Source organism: Nycticebus coucang, chromosome 23 (assembly GCF_027406575.1).
Source record: "Nycticebus coucang isolate mNycCou1 chromosome 23, mNycCou1.pri, whole genome shotgun sequence".
Taxonomy (NCBI): Eukaryota; Metazoa; Chordata; class Mammalia; order Primates; family Lorisidae; genus Nycticebus; species Nycticebus coucang.
The window spans coordinates 14,246,809-14,274,035 of NC_069802.1; the positions used below are offsets into that span (position 1 = coordinate 14,246,809).

Here is a 27,227-nt window from a genome sequence, read left to right on the forward strand (position 1 = left end):
ACATTCAAATTATGTCTCATCCTATAAGATTAAAACAGCAACTCTTCAAGCAGAGGCGAGTTGCAAAGCTTTTTGTAAAGGCCCTGTGGTCACACAGCTCTGGTTAGTGTTGAATATAGCTCTGCCATTTACTACCTGGTTTCTATACCATTAAGTGGGACTAATTATACCCACTTCATAGGGCTACCATAAAATTTAAGTGAGTTAAATAACATATGTATGATGTGCTTAGCTTGGTGTTCCTCAAATAATCAAGTTGACTTCTCTATATTGCAATAATCAAATGACCAAATTCAAGGCAATTTAATAAAACCTGAATCTTTAACCCAATTACATTCAGATTGTTCAACAGCTCAGAGACTCTCTGATTGTTTTCAGTCCCAGAAAAGACTTTCTCAGACTCGGGGGAAAGTCTGACACTTTGAGTTCAAGGTCTCATTCTTCAGTATTTCACCCTACTTTGTCTCCTTGACTTACTATTTTCTTTTTTTGTAGAGACAGTCTCACTTTATGGCCCTCAGTAGAGTGCTGTGGCCTCACACAGCTCACAGCAACCTCCAACTCCTGGGCTTAAGCGATTCTCTTGCCTCAGCCTCCCGAGCAGCTGGGACTACAGGTGCCTGCCACAACACCCGGCTATTTTTTGGTTGCAGTTTGGCCAGGGCCGGGTTTGAACCCGCCACCCTCGGTATATGGGGCCGGCGCCTTACCGACTGAGCCACAGGTGCCGCCCTGACTTACTATTTTCTTTACTAGGTAGTTCTTTTTCTCATTTTCATCCTCTCAAAGGCCTCATTTCCTAGCTGACGGACGAATGATTCTCTATGCACAAGTTGGAGAACTTTTTTCTAAATGTCAAGAAAAAGATATGGCTCTTGTCACAATGTTAAACTTTGTTGCAGGGCAAGAGCAGTCATAGACAATATATAATACGTAAAACATTGTTATATATATGAATATAGATAATTTGGTACAAGAAAACTTAGTACAAATCTTAAAGCAAAATGTAATTAAAAAATGACAATATGCTAAATAGCATTAATTGCACAGAACCAGCAAACAACCCAGAATTATGAATTAACACAATTTTTTTATTGAGACAGTTTCACTATGTCGCCCTTGATAGAGTGCTGTGACATCACAGCTCACAGCAACCTCAAACTCTTGAGCTTAAGCAATTCTCTTGCCTCTGCCTCCCAAGTAGCTGGGACGATAGGTGAATTAACACAATTTTCTTTTTTTTTTTTTTTTTTTAATTTGGCCGGGGCTGGGTTTGAACCCACCACCTCCGGCATATGGGACCGGCGCCCTACCCGCTGAGCCACAGGCGCCGCCCGAATTAACACAATTTTCAACACTGTGATGTAATCTAAAGTATCTACTGGATAAGTCAAAGAAAAATTGACCTAAATAATTTTTATTGCCAAAAGAGATGATAATTTTAAAATGATAACTATTATGGTACAATTTTTAATATTAAGACATTATTTTATTTTATTTTTTATAAAAAGAGAAGAGGCAGACAAGTTTATCAGTGCACAGGGGAGAATCGCAGAGTGATGGCCTAAAATCCTGATGAGGTACAGATGCTATATACCCTATTAGGTGGGGGAAAGGGAGATGGGGAACTGTGGATGATCTTAGGGGGATAATAAATTATGTTTATGGGAATTCTGGGAGTTTGAAGAACATACAATGGCCTGGGACAAAGTCTGTTGGGCCTACAAAGCAGACAACTGTCAGTGTAACAGTGCTGGGAGGTGGGGCTTCTATGAGGTAATTAGGCTGATAAAATGTATTACTGTATTTTTCAAGAGTCTGGGTTAGTTCTTCAGATAGTCTTCCTTGACTGTTAGAAACCACCAGTTAAAATATGCAGGTCTGGAGTTTTCTTTGGGAGGCCATTTTCTTTCTTCTTTGTTTTAAGGTAGAGTCTCACTCTGTTGCCCAGGCTAGAGTGTTGTGGCTTCAGCCTAGTACACAGCAACCTCAAACTCCTAGGTTTAAGCAATCCTCTTGCCTCAGCCTCCTAAGTAGCTGGGACCACAGGTGCCCACCACAATGCCTGACTAATTTTTCTTTTTTCTTTTTCTTTATTTTTGAGACAGTCACAGTTTGTTGCCCAGGGTCTTGCTCTTGCTCAGACTGGTCTCGAACTCCTAACCTCAAGCACTTTACCCACCTCGGCCTCCCAGAGTGCTAGGATTACAGGCATGAGCTACTGTGCCTAACCCCTGCTAATTTTTCTATTTTTAGTATTGTTTTGATTCATATGAATAGTCTACTTGACCATATTACCCAGAATCTGACATCTGCTCTAAGTTGCCCATGTATTTAAAAGATACTTTTAATTTTAGAGTATCACAAATATCTTCTTAAGTAAATTTGGTTTAAAAAGTCCACTTTATTTTCTTATTTTATATTACTATTATTATTATTATTGAGATAGAGTCTCACTCCATCACCCTGGGTAGAGTGCCATGTCATCACAACTCACAGCTACCTCAAACTCTTGGGCTAGAGCAATTCTTTTGCCTCAGAATCCTGAGTAGCTGGGACTACAGGCTCCTGACACTACACCTGGCTAGTTTTTCCATTTTTAGTAGATACAGGGTCTCACTCTTGCTCAAGGTGGTCTTGAACACCTGAGCTCAAGAAAGCCACCTGCCTCAGCCTCCCAGAGTACTAGGATTACAGGGGTGAGCCACGAGGCCTGGCCAAAAAATTCCCTTTTTTCTACTAAAATACTATTCTATTTCAGCCTCAATGATTTGTATAATTCTTGAAAAGCTCAGCTTAAGTAGTGGAAGCCTCTACATGGAATGTTGTTTTAAAAAATTAAATTGAGGGTGGCGCCTGTGGCTCAGTGAGTAGGGCGCCAGCCCCATATACGGAGGGTGGCAGGTTCAAACCCGGCCCCGGCTGAACTGCAACCAAAAAATAGCCGGGCGTTGTAGCGGGCACCTGTAGTCCCAGCTGCTCGGGAGGCTGAGGCAAGAGAATCGCTTAAGCCCAAGAGCTGGAGGTTGCTGTGAGTCCTGTGACATCATGGCACTGTACCGAGGTTGGTAAAGTGAGACTCTGTCTCTACAAAAAAAAAAAAATTAAATTGTGCTGGCCACCACAGGTCAGTGGTTATTGTGCCAGACCCATATACCAGGGTGGTGGGTTTAAGCCTCACCTGGCCCTGATAAACAAAACAAATTCTAAAAAATTAAATTGTATATCTTGCACACATGCTTAATAAAACTAGTAGAGACCTTAGTAGTGGTCCCCAGGGAACTTGAGCAGATAAGAATGATTTGTAATCTCATAACTATATGAATAAATGGCTCTTATAAAAGTGTTTGAGGGTGCTTAAAAAGTTTTCTCTTGGAATAACACAGAGGGCCTTGATTTGAAGAAGCTGGTAAGTCTGAGGAGAGCATATGTCACTCTTGTGTGGGACGGGACCAGGTCATGGCTCTTCATGTGGCTGCGCATTAGAATCACCTGGGTTCTGGCTGATGGTATCCTGAGATGTTATATCTGGAGAGGCATAACCAGGCACCCATGTGTTTAAAAATTCTTTGCATGTAGGGGTGACAAAGTGAGACTCTGTCTCTAAAAAAAAAGAAAGAAAGAAAGAAAAAACTGTTTTGGGCAGTGCCTGTGGCTCAAAGGAGTAGGGCGCCGGCCCCATATGCTGGAGGTGGCAGGTTCAAACCCAACCCTGGCCAAAAACTGCAAAAAACCCCCAAACAAACAAACAAACAAAAAACTCTTTGCATGGGCCAGGTGCTGTTGCTCACATCTGAAATCCTAGCACTCTGGGAGGCTGAGGCAGCAGGAGTGCTTGACCAGCCTGAGCAAGAGACCGTATCTCTACTAAAAATAGAAAAAATGGCTGGACGTAGTGTTGGGTGCCTGTGGTCCAGCTACTCAGGAGGCTGAGGCAAGAGGATCGCTCAAGCCCAAGGTTGCTGTGAGCTGTGACACCATGGCACTCTACCTACTATGACAGAGTGAGACTCTGTCTCAAAAAAAAAATAAATAAATAAAAATTCTTCCCATGATCCTAACTGACACTATGCCTGAGAATCACGGGGCCAGGTAGTTCAGCAATGGGGTGATAGCTCATGTATCATTCTGGGTTCTGACTGGGATTGATGTTCAAAGATGTCATAGCTGGTGAGTTGGGTTCATAGGAGGCAGTCAGTCATATGCTATTCAGCCCACATCAGTGAATACTGGAGTGAGAAGGGACCTGCGAAATCATCTGTACAATCTCTGCCATGACCTTTCTTTCTTTTCTTCTTTTCTTCCTTTCTCTTTCACTTCCCTCCCTCCCTCCCTCCCTTCCTTCTTTCTCTCCCTCCCTTCCTTTCTCCCACTTCCTCCTCTCTTTCTTTCTTTCTTTGCTTTCTTTCATTCTCCTTCCTCCCTCCCTCCCTTCTTCCGTTCCTGATCAAAAAATTTCTGAGATAAAGAAATTCTCTATTGGATTAATTCACTCCTTCAGCCCTTCTCTGTAGCTTTGCTACTGAGTTTCTGATACAGTTTCAGAAATAAGTAGGTTAGTTTTTGCCGAACTTATTACCTTGCATCCTTTCCATCCTTCCCTTCCTTCCTTTTCTTTTTGCAGAGACAAGTTCTCTCTCTGTTGCCCAGGCTGATCTCAAACTCCTGCCTTGAGCAATCCTCCTGCCTGATCTTCCCTAGCAGCTGGGATTACACGCGTATGCCACCATGCCTGGCCTGCAATGATTATTTCTTACTGTGAAGGATTCATGTAACAGAGAAATCATTAAAAAATTTCTCCACCACCAAAATATGGAGTAAAATGTCAATAACATTTGAAAATCTGTTGAAATATAACTAGGAGAAGAGAAATCAGACCACTTAGTTAGTATATTTTAGCTGCAAACAGTCCACGTGGCTATTTGGGTAAGGTCAGAAGGGAGAGCGGGTCGACTGAATAGAGGGGTCTTGCCTGCAGACTGCATCTCTGGCGGATGTTATGACCATCTGTGGAGTCTTCATATGTTCTGGAGTCATGTACAGATAGAAGGCATGCCTGGCATCCTTAATTTGAAACAACACATTATGAAATATATTTAACGATAAATTAGCTGACAGTTTGTTCCATTGCTCTACACACATTTGGTCAGCTTGGGCCGCTCTTGACTTCTAGAACATATTCTGGCTTTCTCAGTTCCATGCTCACGCTCTCCACCCATCTCCTAACCCACGCCCCCACAATATGTGAACAGGGAAACCGACTGAATTCTTTTTATTCTGTGTTTCAGCATCTGAGATGCTGTAAATCCACACTCCAACACCTCTGAGGCACTTTACCTCAAAGACAAAAATCTATTTCGTGTTTGTATTCAACCAATAATTAGTGAGCACTTATGGGATTGTATAAATGTAGATAAAATGCTAAATGCTGCAGGGGATATAACATATACTCCACTACGTGCCCTTAAAAGAACTAACCTCTCTTTGTTTCATCGCCTATTATTGTATAAGATTTTAGTCTCCCTACTGTTTTGCTCAATGCCTTATTGATCAAAAAATGAGATGAAGGAATTCTCTATGGGATTAACTCACTCCTCCAGCCCGTCTCTGCAGCTTTGCTGCTGAGTTTCTGATACGGAATCAGAAATAAGTAGGTCAGCTCTTGCCAAACTTATTACCTAGTATTTTCTTTTGCTGGCGTTCTCACATAGCACAGCTATTCTTGTCACTGCACAATGACGGGTCTCTGAATGACAGCCTCTCCCAAACCTCACAGCTCCAGCCCCCACTAAGCAAAGCCCTGTATCCTTCTACAGAATTTATTCTGTCTTTTTGAACTGCTCAGTTAATCATGTATCATAGGTTTATAAAGGTTCGTAACTTTAAAGAAAATTAAATTCTTAATTTCATGGAGAGTGTTTTGCTATCTTAAAAAGTGACCTTGGTGGGGTATGATTTATTCAGAAAAAGATAACTATTAAACAATCTGACCAGTGTTTACACATAATGTCGTCATGGCAACTTTAATACTTTGAGCATGCCAACACTTCCAGTCACAACTGAAGGGGCATTGAGTCATTATATGCCTGCCCAATCTACAATATTTTTTAGGCACAAACTTATTATACAAGTAATAGTCATTCAACAATACAAAACTATTGAAAAATGTCTCAGTTATACCTATCATCCACTAAGGAATGTGATCAGATGGAACCAATTTCAGCCTGGGAAAAGATCCCAGGGCACTAAATTTGGTTTTGCTTTAGAGATTGTATCTTCTTAGCCCAAAGGAAATAATTACTAAGGGCTAGGGAAAAATAAGTGTGGCGGTAGAGTCTAGTTATGATGCCAGTAACCACATTAATCAATGCTGCATTTCTTCAAGAGGTTCAAAAAATGTCAAATGTCTTCAGGCCCAGAAGATTCAAAATAAACATGGCATTTTCTTAAGCTTTAAGAGTGAGGGCAGAGGCTTTGATGGAGGAGTTGGTGCATTTTTATAAATCTGTAGAGTTTATCTCAGACCCAGAGAATGAAAAATGCCAAAAGTAGGCTTCGATTGTTCATGACAGTTGATTTTTTTTAACTCCAGTTAAAAAATAAAATATAATAAAAATATTACTGGAAATTTATAATCTAGTCACAGGAAAATGAAATATATTATTGAATATTTATTTCTGAGTAAGTTATGATAAATGATTCCAAATTATTGCAGTTTTTTGGCTGGGATCAGGTTTGAACCCACCACCTCCAGCATATGGGGCCAGCGCCCTACTCCATTGAGCCACAGGCACCACCCAATGATTCCAAATTATTATACAGAGTTTGTGATTAAGATAGCTACTTCAGCTTTTAGAAAATATTTATGGAATGACCATCATTTACCAGACCCTGGGAAAGAGTTCCCAAACTTTCCCTTGTAAGATATAAAGAGCCTTTCTGTCAGATTTTTTTCTTTATTCATTTATTTGCAAATTACACTAAAAATCCTCTTTGGAGTTTTAAATTGAGAGTTTTAATCCCAGTGATGAGTATAGAATGGTATAGTTATGATGTTTAAATGAAAATTTGTGAAGCATCTAATAAAGCTTTTTCTTTTATTTTGGAGACAAGGTCCTGCTTTGTTGCTGACACATGCGGGAAGGGTAGTCATGTGATCACAGCTCACAGCAATCTCAAACTCCTGGGCTCAATGATTGTCCCAGCTCAGTCTTCCAAGTAGCTGGGACGATAGTTACACCCCACCACACCGAGCTAATTTTTCTACTTTTTGTAGTGAGAGGGTCTTACTTTGTTGCTCAGGCTGTTCTTGAACTCGACCTCAGATGATCCTCCCATGTCAGCCTACCAAAGTGCTACGATTACAGGTGTGAGCCACCGCACCTGGCCAAGTAACTAATAAAGCTTTTTATTTTTATTTATTTTATTGTTTGAGATACAGTCTCACTTTTTCACCGTGGGTAGAGTGTCACAGCATCATAGCTCATAGCAACCTCCAACTCATGGGCTCAGGCTATCCTCTTGCCTCAGCCTCCCAAGTAGCTGGGACTACAGACGCCCACCACAATGTCTGTCTATTTTTAAAGACAGGTCTTGCTCTGGCTCAGGCTGGTCTCAAACCTGTGAACTCAGGGCAACCTACCTGCTTTGACTTCCCAGAGCCCTAGGATTACAGGCGCGAGCCACTGTGCCTGGCCCTAATAAAGCTTTTTAAAAATTATATTGGCTCTGTGCCTGTGGCTCAAGAGGCTAAGGCGCCAGCCACATATACCAGAGCTGGTGGGTTCGAATCCAGCCCGGGCCCGGCAAACAACTATGACGGCTGCAACCAAAAAATAGCCAAGTGTTGTGGTGGGCGCCTGTAGTCCCAGCTACTTGGGAGGCGGAGGCAGGAGAATTGCTTGAGCCCAGGAGTTTGAGGTTGCTGTGAACTGTGATGCCACAGCACTCTACCCAGGGTGACAGCTTGAGGCTCTGTCTCAAAAAAAAAAAGGTAAAATATACATAAAATTTACCATTAGTGACATTTAGTACTTTCAGCAGGTTATGCAACCATCACCAATAACTATTTCCAGAACATTTTCATCACCCCAAAAAGAACCTTCATCACCCCAATGAGGAAACTCATTAAGCAGTTGCTCCTGGTTCCTCCTCCTCAGCCCCACCCCGATGGGTTTGGATGGTTCATATAAAAGGAGTCAGATCATATGTTGTTTTTTTGTGTCTGGCTTCTTTCACTTAGCGTGATGTGTCCATGGCTTATCCACGTTTTAGCACCTGTCAGTACTTCATTTCTCCTTATGGCTGACTAAATTCCATTGTACGGTATGTACATACTGCAATTTGTTTATCCATTCATCAGCCCATGGACATCGGGTAATTTCCACTCTTTGGCTATTGTGACTATTGCTGTGATGAATATTTGTGTGCAAGTTTTTGTTTGAACACCTGTTTTCAGTTATATATATCCAGGAGTAGAATTGCTGGGTCATATGGTTATTCTACATTTAACTTACTGAGGAACTGCCAAACTGTTTTCCCCGGTGGCTGCCCCATTTAACATTGTCACCAGCAATGAATGAAGGTTTCAATTTCTACACATCCTCTCCAACACTTTTTTCTCTTTTTAAAATTAGAGGGATTCGAGTGGGTGCGAAGTGGAATCTCACTGTGGTGTTGATTTGCGCAGTGACTAATGATGTTGAGCCTTTTCTCACGTGCTTGTTGGAGAAGCACTGTATATCTTCACTGGAGAAATGGCCCTGAAGTGCTCTGCCCATTTTTAAATTGGGACGTTTGTCTTTTTGTTGTTGCGCATAGGTGGTCCTTAGAGATTCTTGGTATAAGTCTCTTCCCAGATATGATTTGCAAATATTTCCTCTCATTTTGTGGGCTGTTTTTTCACTTTATTCATCCTGTCCTTTGATGTACAGAAGCTTTTAATTTTTATGAAGTCCAATTTATTGTTTTGCCCTTGTTACTTGTGCTTTTGGTATTATATCTAAGAAACCATTGTGAAATACAAGGTCATGAAGATTTATGACTATGTTTTCTTCTCTGAGTTTTATGATTTTAGTACTTATGTTTAGGCCTTTAATCTATTTTAATCTTTAATCTTTCCATAGGGTGTCAGGGTCCAACCCTATTCTTTTGCATGGGAATATCCAGTTATCATTAGCGCTTTTTGAAAGACTATTCTTTCTCCATTGAATGGTCTTGGCATTCAATGACCAGTGAAAATCAGTTGACCAGGGTATTGACATAATTTATTTCTGGACTCTCCTATTCTATTGTACTGGTCTACACGGTCGATGTGTTTATTTTTATACCAGCAACACAAAGTTTTGATGAACGTAGCTTTGTGGTACATCTTGATATTAGAAAATGTGAGTCCTTCAACTTTGTTCTTCTTATTCAAGATTGTTTGGGCTCTTTTGGGTAACTTGCAGTTCCATTTTAGGATAAACTTTTTCATCTCTGCAAAAAGGCTATCAGGATTTTGATAGGGATTGCATTCAATCCATAGGCAAGGTTTGGGAGTAATGCTCCCTCAACAGTGTTAAGTCTTTCAACCTGTGAACACAGGATGGCTTTCCTTTGTTCAGATCTTCCTTAATTTCTTGGAAAGATGTTTTGTATTTGTCAGTGTACAAGTCTAATACATTATTGGTTAAATTTATCCTTAAGTATTTTATTCTTTTTCATGTTATCGTAAATGAAATTGTTTTATTAGTTTCCTTCTCAGATTTTTCCTTACTAGTGCATAGAAATATAACAGATGTTGGTGTCTTGATCTTGCAACATTGCTAAAAAAAATTTTTTTTTATTAAATCATAGCTGTGTACATTAATGCAATCATGGGGTACAATGTGCTGGTTTTATATACAATTTGAAATATTTTCATCAAACTGGTTAACATAGCCTTCATGGCATTTTCTTTTCTTTTTTATTATTATTATTATTATTTTTTTTTGTAGAGACAGAGTCTCACTTTACCAACCTCAGTAGAGTGCCATGATGTCACAGGACTCACAACAACCTCTATCTCTTGGGCTTCAAGTGATTCTCCTGCCTCAGCCTCCGGAGCAGCTGGGACTACAGGCGCCCGCCACAACGCACGGCTATATGGCATTGTCTTAGTTATTGTGTTAAGACATTCATATTCTACATTTAGCAAATTTCACATGTACTCTTGTAAGATGCACTGTAGGTGTGGTCCCACCAATTACCCTCCCTCCACCCATCCTTCTCCTTCCCTCCCCTCCCTCTCCCTTTTTCTCCATATTCTTGGGCTATAATTGGGTTATAGTTTTCATATGACTAAAATGTTTTATTAGCTCTAATAGTTTTTTTCTAAATTCTTTAGGGTTTTAATTTTTTATTTAATTTTTTGATATTATAATTTTATTTATTATTATTTTTATTAGATCATAACTTTGTACATCGATGCATTTATGGGGTTCAGGGTACTGCTTCGATATACAATGTGAAATGCTTACATTGAACTAAGCAACACATCCATCACAATTATACTCATTTCTTAATAGCTTTGAAATGTACCATGCATCATGCACATTAGGTGAGTTCCCCCCAAATACCCTTCCTCCTCCCACATCCCCCCCTCTCCTCTTCCCTTCTACTTTCTGGACTATGGTTATGTTTTGCCATTCATTTGAGTGTGTAGGTGATTATATATTAATTTCACAGTAGTATTGAGTACATTGGATACTTTTGTTCCCATTCTTGAGATACTTTACTAAGAAGAATATGTTCCAGCTCCATCCAGGTAGACATAAAAGATGTGAAGTCTCCATCTTTTTTGGCTGTATAGTATTCCATACTATGTGTACATATATCACAATTTGTTAATCCATTCATGGGTCAATGGGCATTTGGGCTGTTTCCATGTTTTGGCCATTATAAATTGCGCTGCAATAAGCATTCTGGTGCAAATGTCTTTGTTGTAAATTAATTTTTGATCACCTGGGTATATACCTAGTAGAGGAATTGCAGGATCGAATAGTACTTTCAGTTCCTCGAGTGTTCTCCAAACTTCTTTCCAAAAAGGTTGTTTTAGCTTGCATTCCCACCAGCAGTGTAGATGTGTTCCCTTCTCTCTGCATCCACGCCAACATCTGTAGTTTTGGGATTTTGTGATGTGGGCTAATCTTCTGGAGTTAGATGATATCTCAAAGTGGTTTTGATTTGCATTCCTCTGATGATTAAGGATGATGAGCATTTTTTCATGTGTTTGTAGGCCATGCTCCTGTCTTCATCAGAGAAGTTTCTGTTCAAGTCTCTTGCCCACATATAAATAGGTTTATTTATTCTTTTCTTATTGATTAGTTTGAGTTCTCTGTAGAGTCTAGTTATCAGACCTTTGTTGGAAGTATAAACTGCAAACATCTTCTCCCATTCTGAAGGTTGTCTGTTTGCTTTATTTACTGTGCTCTTGGCTGTGCAAAAGCTTTTTAGTTTGATCAGATTCCAGTAATGTATTTTTGGTGTTGCTTCAATTGACTGGGGGGGAGGGGGTCCTCCTCATAAAATATTCTCCCAGGCCAATTTCTTCAAGTGTTTTCCCTGCACTCTCTCCTAGTATTTTTACAGTTTCATGACTTAAGTTTAAATCTTTTATCCAGTGAGAATCAATTTTTGTTAATTGCGAAAGGTGGGGGTCCAGTTTCAGTCTTCTACAGGTCAGCCAGCACCATTTGTTAAATAGGGAGTCTTTCCCCCACTGAATATTTTTTATTTTATTATTATTTTTTATTAAGTCAAATACACATAGATAATGAATACATTTATGCATATGTGGGGTACAATGTGTTGATATTTTTTATACAATCTGATGTGGTTATGTCAAACCAATCAACATAGCTTTTGCCTCATTTACTTGATTATTGTGTTAAGACATTTATGTTCTACACTTGACAGATTTGACTTGTACCTTTGCAATATGCTCCATAGCCCCACTTTTGATAGGCTTGTCAAAGATCAAATGATGATAAGAGGCTGGGTTCAACTCTTGGTTCTCTATTCTGTTCCATAAATCTACCGCTCTGTTTTTGTGCCAGTACTAGGCTGTTTTGATTACTATAGATTTACCTGAAGTCTGGTAAGGTGATACCTCCTGATTTGTTCTTATTTCTGAGTAATGTATTTGCTATTTGAGGTTTTTTTCTGATTCCATATAAAACAAAGTACTATTTTTTCAAGTTCTTTAAAGTATGACAATGGCACTTTAACAGGGAGTGCATTAAATCTGTAGATTGCTTTGGGTAGAATGGACATTTTAACAATGTTGGTTCTTCCCAGCCATGAGCATGGTATGTTTTTCCATTTGTTTACATCTTCAGCTATTTCTTTTCTCAGAATTTCATAGTTCTCTTTATAGAGATCTTTCATGCCCTTTGTTAGGTAAATTCCCAGATATTTCATCTTCTTTGGCACTATTGTAAAAGGAATAGAGTCCTTGACTATATTTTCAGCTTGGCTATTGTTGGCATATATAAAAGCTACTGACTTGTAAGTATTGATTTTGAGACGCTGCTGTATTCCTTGATCACGTCTAAGAGTTTTGAAGTTGAGTCCCTGGGATTTTCCAGGTATAGGATCATATAATCAGCAAAGAATGAGAGTTTGATCTCCTCCAACCCTGTTTGGATATCTTGATCACCTTCTCTTGCCTGATTGCGATGGGTAAGACTTCCATTACTATGTTGAATAGCAGTGGAGATAGTGAGCATCCTTGCCTCGTTCCTGATCTGAATGGAAATGTTTTCAGTTTTATACCATTCAATATGATATTGGCTGTGGATTTGCTGTAGATGGCCTCTATCAGTTTCAGAAATGTCCCTTCTATGCCAATTTTCTTAAGTGTTCTGATCATCTGAAAGGATGCTGGATATTATCAAAGACTTTTTCTGCATCAATTGAGAGAATCATATGGTCTTTGTTTTTCATTTTATTGATGTGATGTATTATATTTATAGATTTTCACATGTTGAACCAACCCTGTAACCCTGGAATAAAACAAACTTGACCATGGTGTATATTTTTTTTGATGTGTTGTTGAATTGTTTGCTAAGATCTTATTGACTATTTTTGCATCAATAGTCATTAATGATATTGGTCTATAATTTTCTTTCTTTGTTGGATCCTTTCCTGTTTTGGGGATCAGGGTGATATTTGCTTCATAGAATTTGCTGGGAAGTATTCCTTCTTTTTCTATGCTTTGGAAATGTTGTATAACAGGTACTAGTTCCTCTTGAAAGGTTTGATAGAATTCGGATATGAAGCCATCTGGTCCTGGACTTTTCTTTTTTGGGAGATTTTGTATTGTTGATGCTATTTCAGTGATTGATATAGGTCTATTCAAGATTTCTAATTCTTTCTGGTTGAGTCTAAGAAGGTGGTAAGTTTCCAGGTATTGGTCCATTTCCTTCAGATTTTCATATTAATGGGAATAGAGATTTTTAATCATTGAGGATTTTTTTGTATTTCTTTTTTTTTTTTTTTCTTTTTTATTGTTGGGGATTCATTGAGGGTACAATAAGCCAGGTTACACTGATTGCAATTGTTAGGTAAAGTCCCTCTTGCAATCATGTCTTGCCCCCATAAAGTGTGACACACACCAAGGCCCCACCCCCCTCCCTCCTTCCCTCTTTCTGCTTCCCCCCCCATAACCATAATTGTCATTAATTGTCCTCATATCAAAATTGAGTACATAGGATTCATGCTTCTCCATTCTTGTGATGCTTTACTAAGAATAATGTCTTCCACGTCCATCCGGGTTAATACGAAGGATGTAAGTCTCTATTTTTTCTAATGGCTGAATAGTATTCCATGGTATACACATACCACAGCTTGTTAATCCATTCCTGGGTTGGTGGGCATTTAGGCTGTTTCCACATTTTGGCGATTGTAAATTGAGCTGCAATAAACAGTCTAGTACAATTGTCCTTATGGTAAAAGGATTTTTTTCCTTCTGGGTAGATGCCCAGTAATGGGATTGCAGGATCAAATGGGAGGTCTAGCTTGAGTGCTTTGAGGTTTCTCCATACTTCCTTCCAGAAAGGTTGTACTAGTTTGCAGTCCCACCAGCAGTGTAAAAGTGTTCCCTTCTCTCCACATCCACGCCAGCATCTGCAGTTTTGAGATTTTGAGATGTGGGCCATTCTCACTGGGGTTAGATGATACCTCAAGGTTGTTTTGATTTGCATTTCTCTAATATATAGAGATGATGAACATTTTTTCATGTGTTTGTTAGCCATTCGTCTGTCGTCTTTAGAGAAAGTTCTATTCCTGTCTCTTGCCCATTGATATATGGGATTGTTGGCTTTTTTCATGTGGATTAATTTGAGTTCTCTATAGATCCTAGTTATCAAGCTTTTGTCTGATTGAAAATATGCAAATATCCTTTCCCATTGTGTAGGTTGTCTCTTTGCTTTGGTTATTGTGTCCTTAGCTGTACAGAAGCTTTTCAGTTTAATGAAGTCCCATTTGTTTATTTTTGTTGTTGTTGCAATTGCCATGGCAGTCTTCTTCATGAAGTCTTTCCCCAGGCCAATATCTTCCAGTGTTTTTCCTATGCTTTCTTTGAGGATTTTTATTGTTTCATGCCTTAAATTTAAGTCCTTTATCCATCTTGAATCAATTTTTGTGAGTGGGGAAAGGTGTGGGTCCAGTTTCAGTCTTTTACATGTAGACATCCAGTTCTCCCAACACCATTTATTGAATAGGGAGTCTTTCCCCCAAGGTATGTTCTTGTTTGGTTTATCAAAGATTAGGTGGTTGTAAAATGTTAGTTTCATTTCTTGGTTTTCAATTCGATTCCAAGTGTCTATATCTCTGTTTTTGTGCCAGTACCATGCTGTCTTGAGCACTATGGCTTTGTAGTACAGACTAAAATCTGGTATGCTGATGCCCCCAGCTTTATTTTTGTTACAGACAACTGCCTTAGCTATACGGGGTTTTTTCTGGTTCCATACAAAACGCAGAATCATTTTTCCAAATCTTGAAAGTACGATGTTGGTATTTTGATAGGAATGGCATTGAATAGGTAGATTGCTTTGGGAAGTATAGACATTTTAACAATGTTGATTCTTCCCATCCATGAGCATGGTATGTTCTTCCATTTGTTAATATCCTCTGCTATTTCCTTTCTGAGGATTTCATAGTTTTCTTTATAAAGGTCCTTCACCTCCTTCGTTAGGTATATTCCTAGGTATTTCATTTTCTTTGAAACTATGGTGAAGGGAGTTGTGTCCTTAATTAGCTTCTCATCTTGACTGTTATTGGTGTATACAAAGGCTACTGACTTGTGGACATTGATTTTATATCCTGAAACATTACTATATTTTTTGATGACTTCTAGGAGTCTTGTGGTTGAGTCTTTGGGGTTCTCTAAGTATAAGATCATGTCGTCAGCAAAGAGGGAGAGTTTGACCTCCTCTGCTCCCATTTGGATTCCCTTTTTTTCCTTGTCTTGCCTAATTGTATTGGCTAGAACTTCCAGCACTACGTTGAATAGTAAAGGTGACAGAGGACAACCTTGTCTGGTTCCAGTTCTAAGGGGAAAAGCTTTCAGTTTTACTCCATTCAGTAAAATATTGGCTGTGGGTTTGTCCTAGATAGCTTCAATCAGTTTAAGAAATGTGCCACCTATGCCTATACTCTTCAGTGTTCTAATTAGAAAAGGATGCTGGATTTTATCAAATGCTTTTTCTGCATCTCTTGAGAGGATCATGTGATCTTTATTTTTGCCTCTGTTAATATGGTGGATAACGTTTATGGACTTGCGTATATTAAACCAGCCTTGCATCCCTGGAATGAAGCCTACTTGATCATGATGAATGACTTTTTTGATGATAAGCTGTAATCTATTGGCTAGAATTTTGTTGAGAATTTTTGCGTCTATATTCATGAGTGAGATTGGTCTGAAATTCTCCTTTTTGTTTGGGTCTTTTCCTGGTTTTGGTATCAGGGTGATGTTTGCTTCATAGAATGTGTTGGGGAAGATTCCTTCTTCCTCATTTTTTTGGAATAATTTCTGCAGTACAGGAATAAGCTCTTCCTTGAAGGTTTGATAGAATTCTGGTGTGAAGCCATCTGGACCAGGGCATTTTTTTGGTTGGAAGATTTTTTATTGTTTCTTTGATCTCAGTGCTTGAAATTGGTCTGTTCAGGAGCTCTATTTCTTCCTGGCTGAGTCTAGGGAGAGGGTGTGATTCCAAATATTGATCCATTTCTTTCACATTGTCAAATTTCTGGGCATAGAGTTTCTGGTAGTATTCAGAGATGATCTCTTGTATCTCTGTGGGATCAGTTGTTATTTCCCCTTTATCATTTCTGATTGAGGTTACTAGAGATTTTACTTTTCTATTCCTTGTTAGTCTGGCCAATGGTTTATCTATTTTATTTATTTTTTCAAAAAACCAACTCCTTGTTTCATTAATTTTCTGAATGATTCTTTTGTTTTCAATTTCATTGATCTCTGATTTGATTTTGGATATTTCTTTTCTTCTACTGAGTTTAGGCTTAGATTGTTCTTCTTTTTCCAATTCCATAAGATCTCTTGTGAGATTGTGATGTGCTCTCTTTCTGTTTTTCGAATGTAGGCATCTAAAGCGATGAATTTTCCTCTCAAAACTGCTTTTGCAGTATCCCACAGGTTTTGGTAGCTTGTGTCTTCATTGTTGTTATGCTCAAGGAAGTTAATGATTTCCTGTTTTATTTCTTCCTTCACCCATCTGTTATTCAACAGAAGATTGTTTAATTTCCATGCCTTTGGGTGGGGTCGAGCATTTTTGTTAGAGTTGAGTTCCACCTTTAGTGCCTTATGGTCTGAGAAGATACAAGGTAAAATTTCAATTCTTTTGATTCTGTTGATATTTGTTTTGTGTCCCAGGATATGATCAATTTTGGAGAATGTTCCATGGGGTGATGAGAAGAATGTATACTCTTTATCTTTGGGATGGAGTGTTCTATATGCGTCTATCAAGCACAGTTGTTCTAGGGTCTCATTTAAATCTCTTATATCCTTGTTTAATTTCTGTTTAGAGGATCTGTCCAGCTCTGTAAGAGGAGTGTTAAGGTCCCCTGTTATTATGGTATTATCAGATATCATATTGCTCAGACTTAGTAAGGTCTGTTTCAAGAATCTGGGAGCATTTAAATTGGGTGCATAAATATTTAGAATTGAAATGTCTTCTTGTTGTATTTTTCCCTTGACCAATATAAAGTGACCGTCTTTGTCTTTTTTGACTTTAGTTGCTTTAAATCCACATGTACCTGAAAATAAGATTGCAACTCCTCTTTTCTTCTGAATTCCATTTGCCTGAAAAATTGTCTTCCAACCCTTGACTCGGAGCTTTAATTTGTCTTTTGAAGCCAGGTGTGTTTCTTGCAGACAGCAAATGGATGGCTTGTGTTTTTTAATCCAGTCAACCAATCTATGTCTCTTCAGTGGGGAATTCAAGCCATTAACATTTATTGAGATAATTGATAAGTGTGGTAGTATTCTATTCGTCTTATTTTGTGAGAGTCCATTGCTTAGTTTTATCTTTTGCATCAGTGTGGAGGTTTGGTTCTGTCCTTTAATTTCTGAGTTCTTACTTTGCTGCTGATCCATTGTGGTGGTCAGTGTGCAGAACAGGTTGAAGTATTTCCTGTAGAGCTGGTCTTGTTGTGGCAAATTTCCTCAATGTTTATATATCCGTAAATGATTTGATTTCTCTGTCAATTTTGAAGCTTAGCTTAGCAGGGTACAGAATTCTGGGCTGGAAATTGTTCTGTTTAAGTAGATTAAAGGTAGATGACCATTGTCTTCTTGCCTGGAAAGTTTCATTAGAGAAGTCTGTGGTCACTCTGATGGATTTGCCCCTGTAGGTCAACTGGCGCTTACTCCTGTCAGCTTGCAGAATCTTTTCTTTTGTCTTGACTTTGGACAGGTTCATCACAATGTGTCTTGGAGAAGCTTGGTTAGAGTTGAGGCGACCTGGGGTCCGATAGCCCTCTGAAAGCAGTGTGTCAGAATCTTTGGTGATATTTGGGAAATTTTCTTTTATAATATTCTCTAGTATGGCTTCCATTCCTCTGGAGCATTCTTCTTCCCCTTCTGGAATTCCTATAACTCGTATGTTGGAACACTTCATAAAGTCCCATAATTCTGACAGGGAACGTTCTGCTTTCTCTCTCTTCTTTTCTGCCTCTTTTACTATCTGAGTTATCTCAAAAACTTTGTCTTCTACCTCTGAAATTCTTTCTTCTGCATGGTCTAACCTGTTGCTGATACTTTCCATTGCATCTTTAAGTTCCCTAATTGACTGTTTCAGTTCCTTCAGCTCTGCTATATCCTTTTTATATCTTCATATCGTTCATCTCTTATTTGATTCTGTTTTTGAATTTCCTTTTGGTTATTTTCCACTTTATTAGCAGTTTCCTTCATTGTTTCCATCATTTCTTTCATTGTTTGCAACATGTGTATCTAAATTCCCTTCCTATCATTCCTAACATTTCTTTATAGGTGGAATCCTCTGTAGTAGCTACCTCATGGTCCCTTGGCGGGGTTGTTCTGGACTGGTTCTTCATGTTGCCTGGAGTTTTCTGCTGATTGTTCCTCATGAGTGATTTCTTTTATCTGTTTCCTTGCCCTAATTTTCCTTTCACTTCCTCTTGCTCTTTAAGTTCTCGTGCCTGTGGACTGAGGGTTACAGGACAGAAGGGTGAGAAGGTTGAAGAGCAAAAAAGGGATGAAAGAAAGGAGGACTGAGTGATAAGAAAAAAAAAGAAAAATAGAGAAAGGAGAGGGGGTAAAAGGAATATTGACAAAAAGAAGAAAGGCACAGAAAGAGGGAGACAGAGCAATATAGGTGTACTTTGACACAACCTTAAAAAAAAAAACCACCTTCTGGGGGTGCCCAGTTGGGTGGTTCCCTTGAGGTCAGCAGCTCTTTGCTAACCTGATCAGACACAGTACCCCACCTCCACCAAGTAGAGAGGAAAGACAAAAATGCTATAAATCAAACCAAAACAAGCAAACAGAAAACTTTACGGGATAAAATTGGGTGGAAAACCAAATAGTAGCGGTAGAAACACTAACAAAAATGAAGTTCTAATTATTGAAATAGGCAGCAATGGGTAATTATAATTAAACTAGCAAAATTGAGAAAGAAAAAGGATCTGTATGGGAAAGGTTGAACTTGAAAAACAAAACAACAATCTGCAACATCCAACCAAAAACAAAGCAGTATATATATGTTACTGAATATTGTCTGGGCAACACGTGGTCTTCTGGGGTATGAGATGTTAATCACAATTCTGATACGACTGGAGGCTGCTAGTTTCTCAGACCCCAACAAGTAGACACCCTAAATCTCTCTTCAGCCCACTTAAAAGGCTCTTTGAACTTGTTCACTTGCTGAGCAGAAGCTTTCCCAGGGAAGTGCTTGTCACTGGAATCACTGCTGAAGTGGCTATCCACTTACCCAGTGTGCCAAAACTGGTCTCACTCTGCCCCTGAGGGTTAGGGCTGCAAGGCGGCTCAGACCCCGCCCTTAGGCTACTTGGTCGCTGGGTTACCAGTTCCCACCCAATTCTAGCTCTGCGACCCTGAGAGCGGAGCTTGCCGGGGCAGATCGCTCACAATGGCTGCCTGTGACCCAGAGCCAAACACTTTTAGCTCCGTCTGGCTCAGCGGCTCAGACTGGGGCCCTAGACAAAGGCCAAAGTTCTCTGCACTCCTGCTCAGGCTCTCCCCAACGCAGTTCAGCTGAGTGCCAAGTCCAAAGACACCAAAACTGTTCACAGATAAGGCCTTTCTGGTTTGCAGTCTCGCTGCTACTGAACTTACAGTTGCTGGCGGGTTCAGACGGATTGAACACATGTGACCACTTGCCGGTTTTCCACTGTTTTAGTCCTCCTCTTGGGGTCCAGAAGTCTCTCACTGACTCCCTGTATCCTCTCAGGGGTGATGATAGGCAGATCCCACCAGCCAGAGATGCCTGGAGTCCTATCTCTCCAGACTCATGGTGCCCAGATGCAAGGAAGCTGTTACTCGGCTGCCATCTTGCTCCGCCTCCTCGATTTTTTTGTATTTCTAAAGTGTCTGTTGTTATTTCTCCTTTATTGTTTCTGGTAGGTAATAGTAGAGATTTTACTTTTCTATTTCTGGTTAGGTTGGCCAAAGGTTTATCAATTTTGTTAATCTTTTCAAAAAATCAACTTTTTGTTTCGTTGATCTTCTGAATGATTCTTTTGTTTTCAATTTCATTTAATTCTGCCCGAATTTTGGTTATTTCTTTTCTTCTGCTGGGTTTGGGATTGGAATGTTCTTCCTTTTCCAGTTGCTTGAGATGATCCATTAAGTCATTGGCTTCTTCTCTTTCTTTATGAAGGCTTCTAATGCTATACATTTCCCTCTCAGGACTGCCTTTGTAGTATCCCACAGGTTTTGATAATTTGCATCTTCATTATCATTTTGTTCCAAAAATTTGTTGATTTCCTTCTTAATCTCGTCTTTGATCCAGCTATCATTCAGCCTAAGATTATTTAGTTTCTATGACTTTGAGTATGAAGATTACTGTTGCTGTTGAGTTCAACTTTTATATCATGGTGGTCCGAGAAGATACAAGGAATAATTTCTAAATTTCTTTTAAATTTGCTGAGGTAAGACTTGTGTCTTAGGATATGATCTATTTTGGAGGATGACCTGTGGGCTGATGAGAAGAATGTATATTCAGTTTTATTAGGGTAAAATGTTCTGTAGAGGTCTGTAAAGTTCATTTGTTCTAGGGTCAGGTTTAAGTCTAATAATTCTTTGTTTAGTTTCTTTTTGGAGGATCTATCCAAAACTGTCAAAAGGGTGTTAAAATCTCCAACTATTATAGTGCAGGAAGATTTCAAGTTGTTCATATCCATTAGGGTCTGCTTTATGAATTGATGAGCAGGGTGGTAGGGTGCAGAAATGTTAATTATTGAAATCTCTTCATGTTGGATGTTTCCCTTGACAAATATGTAGTGACCTTCCTTATCTTTGTCTTTGTTGATTTAAAGCCAATTGTATCTGCTACTAAAATTGCAACCCCTGGTTTTTTCTGGTTTCCATTTGCCTATAATATACAAGTCCACTCTAGGGTTTTTAATATATAAGATCATGATATCTGCAAATAGAGATAGCTTTACATCTTCCTTTTATTATTCTTTTCTTGCCTAGTTGCTCTGGCTATAGAAGTTGAAGTGTAATGTTGAACTGCAGTAGAGAAAGCAGGCATTTTCTTGATCTCGGGGGAAAGGTTTTGAATGTTCACTGAGTATGTTGTTAGTGATAGGTTTTCAGGAATGCCTTATATCAGGTTAAGGAAGTTCCCTTCTCTTCCTAGGTCCTGAATGTTTTTACCGTGAAAGAGTCTTGAATTTTGTCAAATGCTTTTTCTTATTTGAGATGATCATGCTGTTTTTTCCCCCTTTCATGCTATTTATTTAGTACATTGATTGACATTTGTATGTGGAACCATCCTGCATTTGTGTGATAAAGTTATCCTTGTCATAATGTATAATGCTTTTAATATGCTGTTGGGTGCCATATAAGATTGTAATATAATCCTGTAATACTAGGGGTGAGGTAGGGGTATTGCTTGAATGAAGGAGCTCAAGGCTGCAGTGAGCTATGACTTTACCTGGAACAGCCACTACACTCTAGGATGGGTGACCGAGTGAAATCCTGTCTCTGAAAATAAATTTTAAAAAAGAAACAAAATACGCTGTTGGATTTGGCTTGTTAGTATTTTGCTTTTTTTTTTTTAATCTCTCTATTCATACGGGTTATTGGTCTGTAGTTTTGTGATGTCTCTGGTTGTGGTATTAAAGTGATGCTGGCCTTATAGAATGAGTTAGAAAGTGTTCCTTCCTTTTCCATTTTTTTGGAAGAGTTTGAGAAGGAGTGGTGTTAATTCCTTTTTATATGTGGTAGAGTTTACCAATCATCCCATCTAGTCCTAAACTTTGTTGAGTTTGCTTGTGATTATTGATTCAATCTGTTAACTTGTTATAGGTATGTTCAGATTTTTTAATTGCTTGTTAGTCCTGGTAATTTATGTATTTCTAGGAGTTTTTCCATTTCATCTAGGTTGTCTGATTTGTTCACAATAATGCTTGTTTTTGATGAATAAACTTATTTATAGTTATCCAAAACACCATGCAATTAATATTCATAATACATGAAATATATGTGGTGTTTTCTTGCATTTACTTTTCTAAAGCAAAATTTTAAAAAAATTCCTTAAAGATTGAAACAAAATTTCTCCCACATACTAAGGAACCAAAATATTCCGATCGGATGTGCCTGGCATAAACTTTATTACTAAAGACTATATGCTCTCTTAATTTTTCTTTTTGTTAAAGTAAATAATTCCTCACGTAAGACGAAGCCTTTTTCTACTTGTAAGCAGGCAGGGTAAGAGTGTGGACTTCCAAGTCAGACTACCTACATTTGAATCCGTGCTCTGCTGCTTATTTGTTACAAATAATTTTGGGATTTAACCTCTTTGTGCCCTGGTTTTCTTAACTTATTTATCTAAATAATAGATCCTACTTCACAAAGTTGTTGTGAGGATTATACGCATTGATGTATACAAAAAACTTGATTCCTAGTTCATAATTAGAAATATTATTAGAAAGTATCATTTTTCATAATTTAATTGGGGTTAAAATAAAGAGCTCAAGACATTTCAATGGACAGGCTAACAGTAAAAGTCAAGGCAGAAATGTTGGATGGTGGGTCCAAGGAATAATCATATTTTTGTCTAGATTTATAAAACTCTGGACTAGTAGAGGAATGAAAGTCTTAACAAAAGCCCTGTCCTATGAAAACAAATGAGTCTCTTTAGTAATATCTAGGAAAGAAGGTCCTATAGTCTACAAGATTGTGATAGAGAGGCCTTTTATCAGAGTAGAAAATCTTGTAAAAGAAAGCAAGATCCTTGGAGAGGAAAACCTGTTTCCTTTAACCTAAGTCTGATCACTCCACTGTGGGCCACAGGGAACCAAAGAATGGATAATTAGAGACCCAAATAATGATCGCAGCTTTAAACATTTTTTTAAAAGGTAAATTCTTCTTCCTTACCTTCCCCTAAATATATAAATATACTCTACAGCTGATCAGTACTTATCAGGAAAAGAATTGAATTCATACCCAAAATATAATGAAAATATGACATATGAATGGTTACTGTCTTTAAAAACTAAAAAAAAAAAAACTTTGTTTATTTACATGAACTGATTTTGAATGAATATGATATGTTTCTACCTTGGAACCCAAGAAAGTGAGTACTTCTATTCCCAAAACAAATCCTGTAGCCATTTGACTGATGTGGTCACAGTAATAGTGACAGTGATTTGTCATATATTCACATCTCATATTTACGTCAAGCAGAAACATTAATACATTGTTACCTCCTGTGGAGGCTTGGGTCTGTGATTACTATTTGGAACTCTAATTATCCATTCTTTGGTTCCCTGCAGCCCACAGTGGAATGGCTACCGTCATATAAAATATAAAAACACATTATCACAACAATGTATTTTAAAAGATGAGAATTTAGTTTATGCTCTTTTTATATTAAGATATAAGTTAATGACTTTTACCTTGTAGGATTTATCACAAAATGTTACCTACCCAGTGCATTTTTGCAAACAGTAACAATTCACTGAGAGTATTAACATTCACATATGTGATCAGAGTTTACAAATGTACAAAACTTTGGGTAACAAACACTTTAAACTTATTTTTTAAACATTTGATAAGCCCATTCCCCCAAAACTGTTTGATTACAAAGAAACACGATGGTTTACTAACTACTAAGAAACTAGGTGGGGAGGCAAATACCAATTTGTGACCCGAAGAAAATTCAAACAATTTTGTCAATATCAAAAGACAAAATCAAAACATCTTTTATAAAAGAAAACAAATCCATATAATTAAATTCTAATTAGGTGAAAGAACTTTATAGTATATGTAGCATTTATTTTCTCTACACAAATTTGCATATCTTAAATTTAATGTAAAATGCCATGTTACAATTTCAATTTTAGACTATCATAAGGTAGTTCTTGGTGAATCTAGGTGTAATGAAATGATTATTTAAATGGACTCCAAAGAATATATCAAGTTTTTATTTGGTTATTGTTGCTTTAACTCTTTACTGTTTTTCTTTATTCACTGGACAAAGTCAATTTTAGAAACAAAATCCACAACCAAAGCACATGTGATGAAGCTGTTTCTGAAAACACTAAATAGTATACCTTTAGTACGTCATTAAAATAGTGGTTGTAGTTGAACAAACAAGCAAACAAACAAATATTACTGCAGTTCATGTATGATAAACTTACAAAGCAACATTTGAGAAGTTTTATCTGGTGTGTTTGCACTATAATAAATAAATCTGGTTAATGTGAGTAAAAGGTACTTGACTGTGAGTAAGTGAAATTCCCAGTTAGCACCAGGTTATGTTTCAGAAAAGTGCATTTGTCCTCATATTTTATATCAGGAACATATGTTCACAATCCATCAGCTGTAGTTTTAATTTACTAAGAAATGAAAGTATTTAATCTTGGTCCATCCACTTCTTTCTCCTGTGTTTTAACATCTTCACTTTGAGATCAGGCACTTTCTGCCCAGGAACGTGGCATCACACATTTACTAAAAGTATATCCTTGATAGAATAATTGTACTGAATTAATAAAGGAAGTGGATGTCTTCATTTAGAAAATAAAGCACTGAATTATAATTTTACAGTCACAACACAAGCCCCAGCTCTTCCTAGGCACAGTGGAGCAACCTAGAAAAGAAACAAAAAGAGTTAGACTTGTAGGTAAAAGTGTCAATAATATTACAGCAGTTGGGGTACTATTGAAAGCATCTGTACTTGTTGGCAAAGGGCTGCTGTCCTGGCCACCTGTTGCTCTAGCCCTGCTGCTGGCCTGGACCCTTCCTCAAGACACTCCCCTCCAGACAGAGTATCATAGACTAAATGGTTGGGGTATATCACAATTATGTAGCATCCACTCCTCTTTAAAGGTGAGTCTTTTCAACAGCTCAAGAATAAACCTACAAGAAATACTATATTTTGGCCAAAATGATGCACATGTGGATATGAAAAATGTAAAACGTTTAGGTAACTTGGTGATCCATGTGGAGAAAAATATCAAGGGTTACCTAGCGAGGTCCTCTAACAGCCATGCTATAGAGATAGTACACAAAATACTCTGAACCCGTGGGGATCTGCTTATTCTAGAGCAGTGGTTGTCAACCTTCCTAATGCTGCGACCCTTATACAGTTCCTCATGTTGTGGTAACCCCCAACCATGAAATTATTTTATTACCCATATACAGTGGAACCTCCACAGCTGACCACTTGCCTCCATTGACCACCTCAAGTTGACCTAATTTTCACAGACCAGACATCCATCCATGTATGTGTCAGTACAGTAGGCCTAGTCCCTTATGTTGACCAGTTAGTCCCTTGGGTGGTCAACTTACAGGGGTTCTACTGTATTTGCTACTCAAGTAATTCCCAAGGAGAGAAACAAACTTGGTGATGGAACTCTATGACAGTGAGACAGAAGTGTGTATGTGGTCGTGGGGGTGGGGGTGAGGAGGGAGGGCTGCTAGAGCAAGGAATATAATCTTAACTTACGGATAAGGAACATTTCTTAGATCTTTCACTTACTGTCTTTTTTCCTTTAAAGTACTGTAGACACTTGGGAAATTCACAGTGGACAAGGATAGTTTTTTAAGAACTACTCTGAACAAAATAAGAATCTCTGCATTTGACCCAAGAAAGTTAAAATATTAGCGTTGGGGAGCAGGCTGACTAATGCAAAGTACTAAGAAATTAGTTTGCTTTGTTCTTACATGTTATGGGATGTACTAAAGTATTTTTTTTTTCAAATGCACAATAACTTCCTAATTAGTCTGACCTCCCAGACCAGTAAGATTTTAAGAACAGACCGGACTTCAATTTTCCACCTGAATCAATTATTTTTTTTCTTTTTTTTTATTAAATCATAGCTGTGTACATTAATGCAATCATGGGGTACAATGTGCTGGTTTTATATACAATTTGAAATATTTTCATCAAACTGGTTAACATAGTGAATCAATTATTTTTATAACTGTTTATCTCTTTGAAATCAAATAACCTATTTTAAAACCATATCTATTTACAGTATGGTGGATATAACCTCTAAATCATTTAAATAAAAATGTCAGTTTGGAATTAGCAGTTTTTCTCAAATCACCCAAGACACATAGTTTCTATATTGTGAATAGCTGACATAGTCATGACAACTAGCTATCCTGTTGCCCCGAAAATAAGACAGTATCTTATTTTAAGGTGTGCTCCCAAAGATGCGCTAGGTCTTATTTTCAAGGGACGTCTTATCTTTCCTGTAAGTAGGTCTTATTTTCGGAGGATGTCTTATTTTCGGGGAAATAGGGTAGAAAGTGTAATTTAGAGAATTTATTAAAATCAATAGTTACCTCCTGCTTTGGGTCAGGGCTGGTGATGAAGTGGGTGGTGGCTTAAGACTTTGTAATCTCGGCTTGGTGCCTGTAGAACAGTGGTTACGGTGCTAGCCACATACACTGAGGCTGGCAGGTTCGAACCCAGCCCGGGCAGCTAAAACAACAATGACAACTGCAACAAAAAAATAGCTGGGCACCTGTAGTCCCAGCTACTTGGGAGGCTGAGGCAAGAGAACCACTTAAGCCCAAGAGTTTGAGGTTGCTGTGAGGTGTGATGCCACAGCACTCTACTGAAGGTGACATAGTGAGACTCTGTCTTAAAAAAAATTAAAGAAAAAACAAAAAGACTTTATAATCTCATTTCAGTCCCCATACAAATATCCTCTTGTCCATTTGTCAGAACGTTAAAAGAAAACATTTATTTTTCTGATAATATGGTTATAAGTTCACATTTTTAGACGCTTTACATAGTAATACAGATGGCATGCCAACTAAATAGCTATGTGGCCACAGGTGATAAATTTTGATAACAGAGTGAGTTAGTATAAAGTGTTAATTATCTGTAATAACAAGTCTCATATACTGGCCTATAGAGTTTCTTATAACTGGCCTAAGGGCTTAAATAAAATACATCTTATAAGAGGAGATTTTTCTCTCTTTTTGGGCTCCTCGGTTATCATTCAGAACTGCTTCTGCCACA

The 27,227-nt window shown here is 38.2% G+C and overlaps 1 protein-coding gene across 2 annotated transcripts in view; it reads right to left on the minus strand.

Moving 5' to 3' along the window:
• Positions 1 to 23,636: 23,636 nt before the first annotated feature.
• Positions 23,637 to 27,227, minus strand: part of KLHL5 (kelch like family member 5) — a 64,337-nt gene continuing 60,746 nt past the window's right edge. For both annotated transcript variants that reach the window (XM_053577823.1, XM_053577824.1), the window contains one exon: positions 23,637 to 24,839. In XM_053577823.1, coding sequence (XP_053433798.1) covers positions 24,783 to 24,839 — 57 coding nt within the window. In that variant the 3' untranslated portion in view covers positions 23,637 to 24,782. The remainder of the gene's footprint in view (positions 24,840 to 27,227) is intronic.